A 15,360-nucleotide genomic window follows, 5' to 3' on the forward strand; every position below is an offset into this window, starting at 1 on the left:
TGCCGAATACATATGTCCACGATACAGATTTCAGGAGGACAAATAAGTATAACTGTGGAACAATGCACAAATGTAACAAAGCATATGTAGGATTCAAAGATTCAGTTCAATGAATGGAGAAAGCACATCCTGAAGAGCACAAATAACTTTATTAAAGCAAAATACAAGTAAAATACAGAAAAACTATCAACAAAGTAACAATACAAAATATAATCTGAGTATTCGAGTCTCCTGTCTGGCTGGCACCGGCACACACCACGGTCCAAGTTCTCGCTCTCTCCTTCTCTGGGTGAGGTTCTCTCTCTTGCCCCGAATGTGAGCTTCCCCTCTCTCCCTGAAGATGAAGCTCTCTCTAAATGTTGAAGCATGTACTTGAAAAATAACTTCTATCTCGAAGAAAAACATGTGATGGTGTCTAAAGTATCTATCCTGTATCTATCCTGCTTTGTGCCATAATGGCTTGAGTTATGCGTCCTATCAGGCTCCAAGCATTAATGCATTTCGTTGTCTCTGTACTGTACACTGACAATGACAATTAAAATTGAATCTGAATCTGAAGCTAGTCTCGGATGCGACTCTGACCTCAATGTAAATTTCAGAGACTACGTAAATCTCTACCACTGTCTTGGACTCTACCTCTGCAGCAAAGAATTCTACAAATTCACCACCCTCTGATCAATGAAATTCCACCTCATCTCATTCCTAAAGGAACGTCCTTTAACTCTAAGGCTATGACCTCTAGTCCTAGACTCTCCCACAAGTAGGAGCAGACTTGGGCCATTTGGCCCATCAAGTCTACACTGCCATTCCATCATGACTGATCTATCTCTCCCTCCTAACCCCATTCTCCTGCCTTTCCCCATAACCCTTGACACTGTACTAACCAATTTTACTTTAGTACCATCTGCAAATTTGCTAATCATGCCATGTATGTTCTCAAGATGAATATATGGTAATAAAGCTAAACTGAACAGATTCAGGCCACGCTGACCATATGCCTCAGTCCACATGACAATATACTAAACTCTCCCCAGAAAAATAAATAAGTTCAGCAAGTATTAAGAAATTAAAGCCAGCCCATCACACAAGCCAACTTCGGACTATCCTTGATCGGACTTTGCTGACTTTACCTTGCCTTAAACGTTATCGCCTTATGTATCTGTACGCTGTAAATGACTCGATTGTAATCATGTATTGTTTTTCCGCTGACTGGTTACCACGCAACAAAAGCTTTTCAATGTACCTCGATACACATGACAATAAACTAAAGTGAACTGAAACCGAAGATAGACCCAAAATGCTGGAGTACCTCAGCGGGACAGGCAACACCTCTGGAGAGAAAGGAGTCTGAAGAAGGGTCTCGACCCGAAACGTCACCCATTTCTTCTATCCAGAGATGGTGCCTGTCCCGCTGAGTTACTCCAGCATTTTGTGTCTATCTTCGGTTTAAACCAGCATCTGCAGTTCCTTCCTACACATAAATTGAAACTGAACTGAACTACTGGAAACTTTACAAATCCCAGCTAGTTCTGTAAGGACGTTCGGGGGAAGAAGCCTTCAGCTTTCACCCTTGCAAAACGCTAAGCCTCAGCAATGAAATCTGTACCCTGTTAGTTAGGGGTGGGTCATAAATACATCACCACCCACAACCCCACAAATTATGGCATCTTTAAAATAACCTCTGCCAAACATCTGCCGTTAAATCTCACACATTGCCATGCCGATAAAACCCTGTTGCTGCAAAGTAGCTACACACAGAGAGACAGAAGTAGCATAGAACATGTAGGCTCGGTAAGACGCTGGTAAGGCTTTATTTGGAATATTGTGAGCAATTTTGGGCACTATACCTGAGGAAGGATGTGTTGGCTCTGGAGAGAGCCCAGAGGATGTTTACAGGATGATCGCAGGAATTAGTATGTTGAACTATGATGAGCGTTTGTCGGCACTGGGCCTGTACTCGCTGATGTTTAGAACAATGAGGGGGGACCTCATTGAAACATACAGAATAGTGAAAGGCTTGGATATAATGGGAGAGTCTAGGACTAGAGGTCATAGCCTCAGAATTAAAGGACATTACTTAAGGAAGGAGATGAGGTGGAATTTCTTTAGACGGGGGGGTGTTGAATCTGTGGTATTCATTGCCATAAAAGGCTGTGAAGGCCAAGTCAGTGGATATTTTTAAGGCAGACATAGATAGATGCTTGATTTGTACGGGTGTCAGGGGTTTTGGGGAGAAGGCAGGGGAATGGGGTTAGGAGGAAGAGATAGATCAGCCATAATTGAATGGTGGAGTAGACATGATGGGCCGAGTGGCCTAATTGTATTCCTATCACATGACCTTATGACATGTATATTGATGCATAAGAATATAAATATCGTTATTATAAACAGAATATAGCATATTGTTGTAGCATTTGTTATGGAATAGAACATAGAACAGTCCAGCACAATGTCCGTGTTGAACATTAGAAACATAGAAAATAGGTGCAGGAGTAGGCCATTTGGCCCTTCGAGCCTGCACCGCCATTCAATATGATCATGGCTTGAAGATGATGGAACATCCAATTTCTTCATTTTATTCAATGATTTTCCTCAGTCATGGAAAGAGGCTCTTCGACCCTCCTTGCCCACCCTTTCTAGCTTGAAACCATCTTTCCTATAATACGGTGGCCAAAACTGAACACAATACTCTATACTCAGTGCTCTGACTGATGAAGGCCAATGTACCGAAATCCTTCTTGACCACCCTGTCTACCTGTGACACCACTTTCAAGGAGCTATATACTTGCAATTGAATTTCAATCACTAAAATAACCTGTTTTTAAAAACACAGCAAGCATCTCTCCTACGTGTGACGTTTAGGCCAATTATCCACAATAATAGGTGGAGTGTGCAAGAGACTGTGCATCTACCCAATCTATTCCTCTCATGATTTTACTCATCACCCCATATCCTCCTGCGCTCCTAGGAATAGAGTCCTAGCCTACACAACCTCTCCCTATAGTTTAGTCATGGCAACATCCTCGTAAATCTTCTCTGTGCCCTTTCCAGCTTGACGCCTTCTTTCCTATAACAAAGTAACCAAAATTGAACACAAAACTCTAAATGTGGCCTCACCAACGTCTTATACAACTGCAACAAGACCTCCCAGCTTCTATATTCAATACTCTGATTGATAAAGGCCAATGCAGGGCTCTCGCTTAACTTTTTTCCCCTGTTGCCAGTAAGGCAACCTTTTTAGGTTGCTAAATGACAGTTTAGGTGGTCATTTAAGATGGCTTGCATGACGCGTGTGATAATGTGCTCGGACGAAGTGCGTAGGTACCAGTCGGAATTATACTCAATGAAGCATTCACATATTATTTCTGCTTCAAATAAAGTCCCAAACTAAACATTCACTAATTAAGACATGATATATCCCACAATGACATGCAGCAAAATTATGACAGTATCTCAACTCTTTTTACACATTGCAATTAATGCAATTTCGATTAGTTCTTTCCACTTCCAAACAAAAATGTGGTTGAATTATTCAGCGTATGATCAACCTGTGTCGATAAATCCTGGACCATGGTAACATATATGCGTACGTATAGTTGTGAATGTCGCTCATTAAATAACTACAGTACTGATATTCCATATTAAGAGCATTGATTTGCCGTTAAAATGAATTCTGTAATAACGTGTCAAAGGCAGATGTGTACAGCAATTTGTTCTTCCCCCACACAATTAAAGCATGGAATAATCTCCACCCTACTATAGTTACCCAACCAGATGCAACCAAATTTAAAGTAACTCTTTTTTCCCAATAACCCTTTCTGGCTTAAGCCCTCCCTTCACCACCTCCAGTTTAAATTCCATTTGGAATATTTTGGAGGACCAAGAAACCAAGAACCAAGAAGTGGATAGGGTGATCAGCGCAGGATGAATAGATTGGAGGTGGGGGGGGGGGGGGGGGGGGGGGGCGATGGGGGAGGCTGAGCACAGGAGAGATGTCAGTGAGGACTGAATAGATGCGGGAATGGGGATCCGTGCTGGATGTAGAGGAGGAGTCCCAGGATAAGGGGGGGTGGGTGGAGGGGGAGTACAAGAGAGAGAAGGGGGGCGAGGTGGGGAGGAAGGAAGGTCAGCGCTCCTCGGCAACATCGCCCCGCTGCCTTGGCCGTTGGGATTTCCTCGCCACCGCCTCCCTCCTCCGCCAGCCAACAGCAAGGTGCGGAGCGGTGCAGCTTAAAGATCCTATAGCTACAGTATCTTTGGTGCAGCTGCTTCAGAAGGGTCGGAGCGAATGACGGGCTCTGAACAACGAGCGACATCGGCTCCATCTCCTCCCGCACCCCGCCCGCCCTGATAAGGGCCGCTGCTTGCAAACCCGCTAACCAAAGATCTTTTAGCTATAGGATCTTTGCCGCTAACGGCGCACTTTCAAAACAAACCCTCCTGCATGCCGAGGCCGGGAGGAGGGAGGGATGGGGAGGGCGTCTGTTCAGCGCCCGTCATTCACTGCGACCCTTCTTCACCCCGCACCTAGACCTAGTATCTTTCCCACGCAATACAGCCGTCACCGCCGACACAAAACGTTGCGTTCCTTTTGTCCAGAGATGCTGCCTGACCCGCGGAGTTACTCCAGTTTTTTGTGTCTATCTTCGGTACAAACCAGTATCTGGTTGCCAAGCAGGGCAAAATTACTCTGTGTTTAGTTGCCTGGCGGCGCTTTGAGAGGTCAATGGCACCCGGGCAACCATTAATTTCGAGCCCTGCAATGTGCCAAAAGCCTTTTTGACCACCTTATCTACCTGTGATGGCACTTTCAATGAACTTTGTTTCTGTACTCCTAGATCCCTCTGCTCTACAACACTACCCAGAGGCCTACCATTTGCTGTGTAGGTCCTGTCCATGTTAGACTTCCCAAAATACAACACCTCACATTTTTCTGTATTAAATTCCATCTACCATTCCTCAGCCCACCTGGCCAATCGATCCAAATCCTGCTGCAATCACCTTAACTATCTGCAAAACTACCGGTAGGCGGCGCGGCTCTGGCCAGCAGCGGCCTCTGCAGCCTGTCCGCGTTTTTATTATTTTTTGTCTGTGTTTTTATGTAGTTTTTGTTATTTTATGTTGGGGTGTGTGTGTGGGGGGGTGGGGCTGTGGTGGGAGGGTGGGGGGAAACTTTTGAATCTCTCCCTGCACTGGAGACCCGACCTTTTCTCGTCGGGTCTCAGGTGTCGTTGAGGCCGCAACGAGGAGCGGCCTCCAACGGGAAGAAGCCGGGGACTCTGGTGCCGACTCACCGTTGCCGTCGCGGAGCTGGCCGAGACCGGAGCGGTGGAGGAGCGCTGCCGCTGCCGCTGCTGCTGCTGAGTCGGAGGCTGCTACTGCGGGTCTGCGGACGGCTCGGACGACCCCGCGCGGCTCCCTGGAGGGAGACCGCTTTTCGGGGCTACTGCAACGGCGAATTCTCCCGCCCGTGTTGCGGGGTCGAAGAGCTCCTGGAGCGGGGCCTAACACCATTGCCCCGCGCGGCTGGAACGGCCGCGGGACTTTGCGAGCGCACACCGGGGGCTCCAACACCAAGACCCGGTGTGCTACCTCGCACCACCCGGCGTGGCTTCAATGGCCGCGGGACAATCGCCATCGCCAGCCGGGGGCTTTGACTTTGACTCTGACATCGGGGGGGGGAGAGTGCAGTGGAGAGATAAGTTCTTTTGGCCTTCCATCACAGTTATGTGATGGATGTTTATGTTAAATGTAATTATGTTGTGTCTGGGGTCTATTTGTGTGTAATGTATGGCTGCAGAAACGGCATTTCGTTTGGACCTCCAGGGGTCCAAATGACAATTAAATTGACTCTGACTCTGACTCTGACTCTGATGTATCATCAGCAAACTTGCTAATCTTGCCCTGTATGTTTTCATCCAAATCAAGTCAAGAGAGTTTATTGTCATGTGTCCCAGATAGGGTACTGAAATTATTGCTTGCTGTGGCACAACGGAATATAGTAAGCATAAATACAGAACAGTTCAGTGTGTCTATATAGCATAGACCATATATATAGACACAAAAAAAAACAGATAAAGTACAATAGGCTGTTATAGTTCAGAGTTTGTTTGATGGCGAGTTTAATAGCACAATGGCTGTGGGGAAGAAGCTGTTCATGAACCTGGATGTACCAGATTTCAGGCTTCTGTACCTTCTACCTGATGGCAGCGGAGAGATGTGGCCAGGATGGTGTGGATATTTTTGCTTGCAATGACGCTGGCAGCCTTTTTGAGGCAGCGACTGTGATAGATCCCTTCCATGATGGGGAGGTCAGAGCTGATGATGGACTGGGCAGGGGTCACTACTTTCTGCATTCTTTTCCGCTCCTGGATGCTCAAGTTGCCGAACCGAGCCTCAATGCAACCCGTCAGCATGCTCTCTACTGTACACCTATAGGAGTTCGAGAGAGTCCTCTTTGACATACGGACTCTGTAATCTTCTCGGGAAGTTGAGGCGCTGATGTGCTTTCTTTATAATTGCACCTGTGTGCTGGGACCAGGAAAGATCTTTGGAAATATGCATGCCCGGGAAGTTGAAGTTCTTGACCCTTTCCACCATCGTTGATATAAACGGGATTGTGGGTTCGTATCCTACCCCTCCCAAAGTCCACAACCAGTTCCTTGGTTTTGCTGGTGTTGAGAGCCAGGTTATTGTGCTGGCACCATTTGGTCAATCGGTCGATTGGAATAGGTGAATTATCGAGTCGAGACCCTTCGATCAGTCTGAAGAAGGGTCTCGACCCGAAATGTCACCCATTCCTTCTCTCCAGAGATGCTACCTCACCCGCTGAGTTACTCCAGCATTTTGTGTCTACCTTCGATGTAAACCAGCATCTGCAGTTCTTTCTTGCTCGCTCTGCAATCTACTTTTGTTTACTTATCGATTGTTCTACCGTGACTACTTGATTCAAGTATTTTACAACCTTCGACCAAAATAGACAAGACATGTGCGGTATGGTGATGCAAAGGTAGAGTTGCTGCCTTACATCAGCAGAGACCCGGGTTCGATCTTGATAACGGGTGATATCTGGAAGGTGTTTGTATGTTCTCCTTATGACAGCGTGGGTTTTCCCCCTGCTGCTCCGGTTTCCTCCCACACTGCAAAGATGTGCAGGTTCGTAGGTTAATTGACTTCAGTAAAGATTGTAAATTGTCCCTAATGTGTGTGGGATAGTGCTGGTGTACGAGGATTGCTGGTCGGCACGGACTTGGTGGGCCAAAGGGCTTGTTTCCGCGCTGTTTCTCCAAACTAAACTTTAAAATCTGAGGCAGGAGTAGCCTCCCATGGCATCATATCAGCTTGACCAAATGTGTCTTTAAATAAGTGTTGTACAATTGAAATCAATAGGAAATGCTGAATGGTCAGAAATAGTACAAAAGGAAGATGGAGGCCAGCTAGGACAGCTGCAGGACATCACTGGTTTGGGCTTCTCGGCTGTTATCCTACACCCAACCAGTTGCATCTGCAGTGACCCACCAGCATTAGGGGTATTGCTGCCAAATGCACTTTGTTCAGTTCAATGCAGCTCCTCAAATGAGTAAGCTGCTTGTTTAGTTTAGAGATACAGCACGGAAACGGGCTCTTCAACCGACCGAAGTCTGGGCCCAACCAGTGATCCTGGCGCACTAACACTATCCCACACATACTAGGGACAATTTACATTTATACCAATCCAATTAATCTACAAACCTGCACGTCTTTGAGGTGTGTGAGGAAATTTGAGATCCCAGAGAAAAACCCACGCAGGTATACCAGCTCCGTACAGACAGCACCCATAGTCAGGATCAAACCCGGGACTCTGATGCTTTAAGGCAGCAACTCTACCGCTGCGCCACCGTGCCGCCGTAATGTTTGTATGTGGGATGATATTCAGGGTTTGGCTCATCAACGGCAAATAATATTTACATCACGTGAAAATCAGCCAGTAATCACTTCTAATGAGAGAGAATCCAGCCTCCACCCAGTGACATTCAGTGAGATGTTAACATTCTGCTATTCATAACCTTGAGTCACCAGTAATCATTGTCTAGTGTAGTGTGTAAACAATGCAGTTCGAGCAAACGACTCTCACCGAACCTTTTCCAACAACTTCAGGACGTATGCAATAATATAATGGCGAGTTTGTTGTCTTCCAGAACAATGCGGCCCCTCTTGATTGGTATTACATTCACCACTATTATCATTTGCTTTATATTACCAGCACAGTGTATGTACTGTGCATGCTGTCCTTGTGATGCACTTCAGTAATTTAACACGGCTTCTTCAATAGGCTTTGTCCATGTTGTCATGGGAAGCAGGTAGATGAGAGCAGCAACACATGCAGGTTTCCTTCCAAGTTTTACATTATCCTGACTCGGAAGTATAATGATGATCCCTCCTAGTCATTGGGTGAAAGTCATAGAATTCTCTTTCTACAATAAACTGGGCCTATGTCTGCTGCAATTCAAGAAGCTGTCCCACTACCACCAAAGTGGAAAGAACAATAACCTCTAACCCTGCTGGTGACATTACACCCTGAGTTGCATTATAAATTTACATAGTGTGCAAATTATAAGTTTTCCTTGGGTAAACTCTTTCAGAAACTTTTTTTGTTAAAAAGGTAAATTTCAAGTCAAGTCAGGTCAAGAGAGTTTATTGTCATGTGTCCCAGATAGGACAATGAAATTCTTACTTTGCTTCAACACAACAGAATATAGAAGGCATGAATACAGAACAGATCAGTGTCCATATACCATTGTATAAATATATACACACATTAATAAATAAAACAGATAATGTGCAAATAAACTGATAATGGGCTATTAATGTTCCGAGTTTTGTTTGAATTGAGTCCAATGATGTTTGAATTGAGTTCAATGAGTCCAATGATGGAAATTTAAGCTGGCTGATGAAGTACTGAATTGTTGTTAAGTTAATTGCTTACCACTTATTTAACCACTTGACATGACTTTTTAGTGCAGGTGATAATAGTGGTGAACTAATAAGGAACTGCAGCTGCTGGAGTAGCTTAGTGGGTCAGCCAGCATCTCTGGATGGGTGATGTTTTGGGTCGGACTTTTTTCAGACTTTCTTCAGACTTTTAGTGTTGTTATGGAAATTTTACATTTATTTAAAACAAAATTATATTTAAATAATCTTTCCCAGGTCTTCCCAGAAGATCTAGAACAATTATAGAATGCAAAGTTTTAGTTGTATTGTGTAGACTTTATTCAAAATGGAAATGTTGATATTGATGCCTTCATTCCTTTATGGAAATGATGCACTGGTTCTACCTTCAACTAATTCATTTTTTTTGTGTGAGCAATTCTATGGAGATCAAGTAATGATTTCTTTGTACAGTTTATTCAGCAGCAACTGGTGGGTGTTAATTGCAAGAAATGAATGTTAGATCTCATCAATTAATGATACAATGTAAGGATTTTGCAAAACACAAAGAGAATTGCCACTTCTATGAATGAATTGATAAAATTTTGGCATAATTGAAATGGCATGTTATTTGGTTATCTCTTGTAGCTCAGAAGATGAGAATGTACGGCCATTTTGAAGCAGTGGCTAAACAAATTCTGACGATTATCAGTTCAGTAACCTAATCACAATTCTGTATTTGTTAGATATTAAATATAGTTGTCAGGGATGAAAAGACGCAAGGCTATAAATTAAGGAGAGAAGAAGAGTGAAACAATATATTGTGGCGTCTGCTGATTGTCAGACCACTTACGGTCGAACCCTCGTCAGTGGTTACGAGGGCTGTCACATGACGCCATGGGTTAAGGGGAGTGTCCTGCTACATAAGCAGATCTCACCTTGAGATCACAAGTTGACAGGTTGCTGAGCTGGAGACAACACCCTCCCTCAGCAGCAAGGACCAGACTTGCATGTACACCAACCATGTAATGTCTGAACAAAGCAACTGTTTGTTCACCACGTTTGGTACCGCCACAATATTTGTTTACATTTGGGATGAGTGACATTTTTAAAATTACAGACAAAAATAAGAGGCACTACTGGCTTTAACAAGCGTTGTGCATATATTAGTAATTGATGTGGAGGAGCTCATGAATTGTTGTATCAATATGCTCTTCATGCAACCTGAGGAGATGTAAAACCTGACCCGACACTACCTCTCTCACTTCTATTCAGGGTCCCCAGCAACCCTTCCAGGTGGAACAGATGTGTGTGCACCTCCTCAAAAGGATATGAAGTGCTTGAGTAACTCAGCAGTCTGAAGAAGGGTCTCGACCAGAACCACCACCGATCCATATTCTCCCGAGATGCTGCCTGACCTGCTGAATTACTTCATTACTTTGTGTCCTTTTGTGTATCTGCAGTTCCTTGTTTATACACCTCTTTAAACCTCTGCTTCATTGTTCCCAACGCGGCTTAATTTCCCATCGGCAAAACCAAGCACAGACTAAGCGACTGTTCAGCCTAACACTCGTGTTCTGTCATCCACGTTGGACCTCCCGGTTGCTAACCATTTTAATTTCCCTTCCCATACCAACCTTTTTGTCCTTATTGTATTGTATTGTATTGTATTCAAATTTATTGTCATTGTCTCAATTAGAGACAACAAAATGAATTTCCCTTTACAGTCAGTATCATAAAAATGTCCTCCATTGCCAGAGTGAGGCCATATCTCATATTTGGGTTAGTTACAACCCAATGATACGAACATTGAATTCTCCAATTTCAAATAATGCCCCCACCCTAATGTGTACTTATCTCTCGCATTGTCTTTCACCATCGCAGTCACCTTGCTTCTTTCCCCTCCTCTGTACGCTTCTCTCCCATTCCGGACCCATATTTCCCTTTTATCTCCCGTCTGCAATGTCTCTGACTATTTCATTTATTTTCACTGATACTTCATGGAACTCTGGAAGGCTGCAGCCCTTGGCCTAACTTCTGACTTATCACTGTGATGACTCTTTGCTGAGAATTACACAGTACCGTACTTCTACGCAGCACTATATTTTTGTTGAATTCAAATGCTTATCAATTTATACATTAGCCTCCTTTGTGGGAGCTTGTATCATCCTAATGAGAAAACAACCTTCAAGGTCCACAATGTATGGATCCTGGTTTTAGTTATAATATCACTGATATTACAGCTGTAACCAGCAAAAAATAAAATTTCACAATCACTTAGTTTGTGATGGGTTTTCTGCTTCTGCTTATTTGCTTTAACATGAGTGCAGGTGAGGGAGGTGCACTCTATTTAATGAAACATTTCCTTGTGGAGAAGGGAAAATGGGATCAACCGACTGACTCAGTTATTAAAATAATTTCTTCCACAACGTATGATTTTAACAATTCTTTCCACACAATATTGTACTCTCTGCCCACAAATTGTGGAGAAATAAGACAACTGATTAGTCATGAAGCAGACTAGCCAATGTGGTAAAATATGTTGCTGATGTACCTCATTGAAATTTGGCAATTAATTTTCACACCAATGCTTGAAATGTAGCTACACAAAAAAGCTGGAGAAACTCAGTGGGTGCAGCAGCATCTATGGAGCGAAGGAAATAGGCAACGTTTCGGGCCGAAACCCTTCTTCAGACCTTGAAATCCTTGAAATGTAGCACCTTGTAAACCATATCCTGATGAAAATGTATTAACCAGATCTTTTGAGTTTTGTTTAATTCCTGGATTTTATTTTATTTTTTTAGGTGAATTTCATTGTAAGTGACTCAAGAGCACATACCCTGAACTCCTGGGGACAAGAAGATCAGAACCTGCAAGAGGTGAATTAAAACCTTTTGATCCAAGTAAATCCTCCTTGTTGAAAACGGTTTCATTGACTTAACATTTAAAATTTGTTATGATTAATTTTCAAGGGATCTTAAAATACTAATCGAGTAACAGTAATTATTTTCAACTTTGGTATAATAGCTATTCTGGCTACAGGTTTTTATCATTTTCCATTCAATGTTTTTTTAACTATTTGGAATTAAGTTCTATAATCTGTCACAATTCAGTTGCTGTGGCTCCTGTCAACTTGCTCCAAGGAGAACAACTCCAGTTTGGTCAACTTTAGCTACAGTTCTTCACCCTGTAATCATTTGTGTAAATGTCTTGTGATCCCTTTATAGATCTTCACATTATTCTTAAAATTGGGCATGCATTCTCCAGTTGTGGCTAACTATTGTTTAGTAGAGATTATTCCTATTCCATTTCTCCAGAGATGCTGCCTGATCCACTGAGTTACTCCAGCATTTTGTGTCTATCTTGAACATAACTTTCTTGCTTTAGTATTCCGTACATAATGAAACTGACACGCTAGCCATTCTCTCAATATTCCCATTAGATTTCAAAGAATTAACTCACATGTGCACCCAAGTCCTTTTATTCCTGCACATTGTTTAGAAGTGCCATTTAGTGTAAATTGTCTGCCATTCTTTCTGCCATAGTATGTTCCCTCTCACTTTATATTTCATTTCTTCTGGAACTTGGCTATCTATTCAGCCAGACTATCTATTCATGCCCTCCTGTAATCTGTTGCTACCTCTTCGTGTTTATTGCACATTCACATATGAAGGTTTGGAAACTTTAGCCTGCGCAGCAGGTGTTAGAGGTTATGGGGAGAAGGCAGGAGATTGGGGTTAAGAGGGAAAGATAGAGCAGCCATGATTGAACGGCGCAGTGCACTTGATGTGCCAAATGGTCTAATTCTGCTCCTCTCACTTATGAACTTATGAACATCCATGTGAAATTATTAATGTTTTAATATCATTTTAAAAAGCATTGGTCCAGAAACTGACCCTTGAGGAACACCTTGTCTACCATCCTCCAATATAAAAATCAGAATCAGAATCACACTTTATTCGCCAAGTATGTTTTGCAACATACGAGGATTTTCACTGGCCAGGTCAGTCATACAATTAAAAGCAACAGATCACTCAAAACACATTTTAACATGGACATCCATCCCAGTGACTCCTACATTTTCCTCACTGTGATGGAAGGCGAAATAAAGTTCAAGTCTTCTTTTGTGATTTCGCGGTGGGAGCGATCCCAGGTAAGGGATCAGCTCCGATGTTAAATCCGCGCCCCGCCGTGGGGCTCACGACAGTCCAAGGAGGCTTCCAGCTCCATCGATGTTAGGCCGCAGAGCCCGGAGAATGTGATCCGAAAATTGATCACATCTCCGGGAAGGTAAGAGCTTGAAAAAAAAAAAAGTTTCCCCCGATCCCCTCCCCCCTCCCCCCACATAAAACAAACTGAAGAACATTAAAACAAACTTTTAACACACTAAAAAGTAATAAAAAAGAAAGAAAATACGAACAGACTGCCGGCAGGGCAACCATCTCCCCGGCGCCCCTGGTGGTCAAACACTCAAGAAAGAAAGACTATTTACCACAACTGTACTTGCTATCTTTAAGGCAATTTCTTACATATGCTGCTGGAGACTCTTAAATTCGATGGACCTTGAATTTACTAAAGCGCATCTTTCGTGTGGGACTTTCTGAAATGTCTTCTGAAAATCCATGTAGGCAACATCTCTCCCGTGTCCTTCATCGGTCTTTTTTATGTTGACAGAAAATACAGTCAGCTAAGTCAATCGTGATTTTCCTGTAAATAGACTGTGGCTTTATTTACCAACTTAAAATTTGCCTTGATGATTATTTCTTAAATTTTTCTGAATTAAGATTAAACTGATAGGTCTGTGGTTGTCTGGCATGTTTTGCACTCCATTTCTTGTACAAGGGTGTTACATTTATCGTTTTCCAATGAGTCGCAGCTGGAAACATGCCCCTTGATCCATCACAGTCATTTGTACCCTGGCCAATACCTCTTCAAATATTTTCTATCCAAGTTGCTGTTCCTCTCCAAGAGTGTTTTAAATGTTTTAGATTTCCTTACCCTGGAGGAAACGACTGTGGCTTATCACTTATCTGTGTCTCCCATGATTTTATATCCCCTGTAAGATCATCCCTCAGTCTCGTACACCAGCCTATCTAGCCTTTCCTTGGATCGCAAACCGTCCAGACACAGTAACATCCTTGTAAATCTTTTTTGCATCCTTTCCAGTCTAAGGACACCCTCCCTATTTTAGAACAACTAGAACTGTACACAGTACTCCAAACGTGGCGTACCAATGTTTAAACAGCTATATGGTGACGTCCAACTCCGGTGCTCAAAACCCTGACTGCTGAAAGCAAGTGTGCAAAATGCCGCCTTCACTACCCGTGTCGCCATTGTTACAGAATCGTATACCTACACTGGCGACTCTGTACCACAACACATCTCAGTCCCTCCCATTTACGGTGAATTCTGCCTTGATTTGTTTTACCAAAGAGCAACACCTCGCATTTATCCTAATTAATGACTCTTGTCATTCTTCAGCCTGTCAGCTCCAGTTGATCATGATCCCAATGTAATCTAAGAATTCCGCCTTCATTGGTTCACTTGAGCACCAATTTGGCAATAAACAATGCCTTCTGTTCATATCTAAATTGTTGAAATAAATAACAAACAACAGTAGATCCAGAACGCCACTCGTTAGGCCTGAGAGTCTGAAAAGCAGCCATCCACAAAGAAGGATCTCGACCTGAACCATAACCATTCCTTTCCTCTGGAGATGCCTGACCAGCTGAGTTACGCGTTTTTATTGATTTTTTATCTATCTTTGGTGTAAATCAACATCTGCAGTTTCTTCCTACACACCTCTACAAGTTTCTGCTGTCACCTACCTTCAAACCAATTTTGTATCCAATTGGTAGACGAGGCAGACAAAAAATGGAGAGAAGGAATTGGTGACATTTCAGATCGAGACCCCACTTCAGACTGATCTCGGGGGGGGGGGGGGGGGGAGAAAGGAAGTAGGCAGAGACAGTAGGCTGTGGGAGAACTGGGAAGGAGGGAGAAAGCAAGGGCTATCTAAAATTAAAGAAGTCAATGTTCATATCGCTGGGGTGTAAAGTACCCAAGCAAAATATGAGGTTCTGTCCCGGGCCTCCTCCATTGCCAGAGTGAGGCCCAGCTCAAATTGGAGAAACGGCACTTAAATAAATTGGGTACTTTACACCCCAGCAGCATGAACATTGACCTCTAATTTTAGATGGCTCCTGCTTTCTCCCCCTTCCCAGTTCTCCCACATCCTACTGTCTCCTCCTACTTCCTTTCTTTTTCCCGCCCCCCCCCCCCCAAAAATCAGTCTGAAGAAGTGTCTCTACCCGAAACATCGCCAATTCCTTCTATCCGTAGATGCTGCCCACCCGCTGAGTTTCTCCAGCATTTTTTGTCTACCTTCGATTTTTCCAGCATCTGCAGTTCTTTCTTGAACATTTGTATCCAATTGGCTAGCTCGCCCTGGAT

General features: G+C 43.4%; 1 protein-coding gene across 3 annotated transcripts in view; it reads left to right on the forward strand.

Annotated features, from left to right (window-relative positions):
- ints13 (integrator complex subunit 13) overlaps nucleotides 1–15,360 on the forward strand; it is an 83,142-nt gene that overhangs the window by 3,803 nt on the left and 63,979 nt on the right. For all 3 annotated transcript variants that reach the window (XM_055652805.1, XM_055652806.1, XM_055652808.1), the window contains one exon: nucleotides 11,712–11,786. In XM_055652805.1, coding sequence (XP_055508780.1) covers nucleotides 11,712–11,786 — 75 coding nt within the window. The remainder of the gene's footprint in view (nucleotides 1–11,711; nucleotides 11,787–15,360) is intronic.

Source organism: Leucoraja erinacea, chromosome 22 (genome assembly GCF_028641065.1).
Source record: "Leucoraja erinacea ecotype New England chromosome 22, Leri_hhj_1, whole genome shotgun sequence".
NCBI classification, from domain to species: Eukaryota; Metazoa; Chordata; class Chondrichthyes; order Rajiformes; family Rajidae; genus Leucoraja; species Leucoraja erinaceus.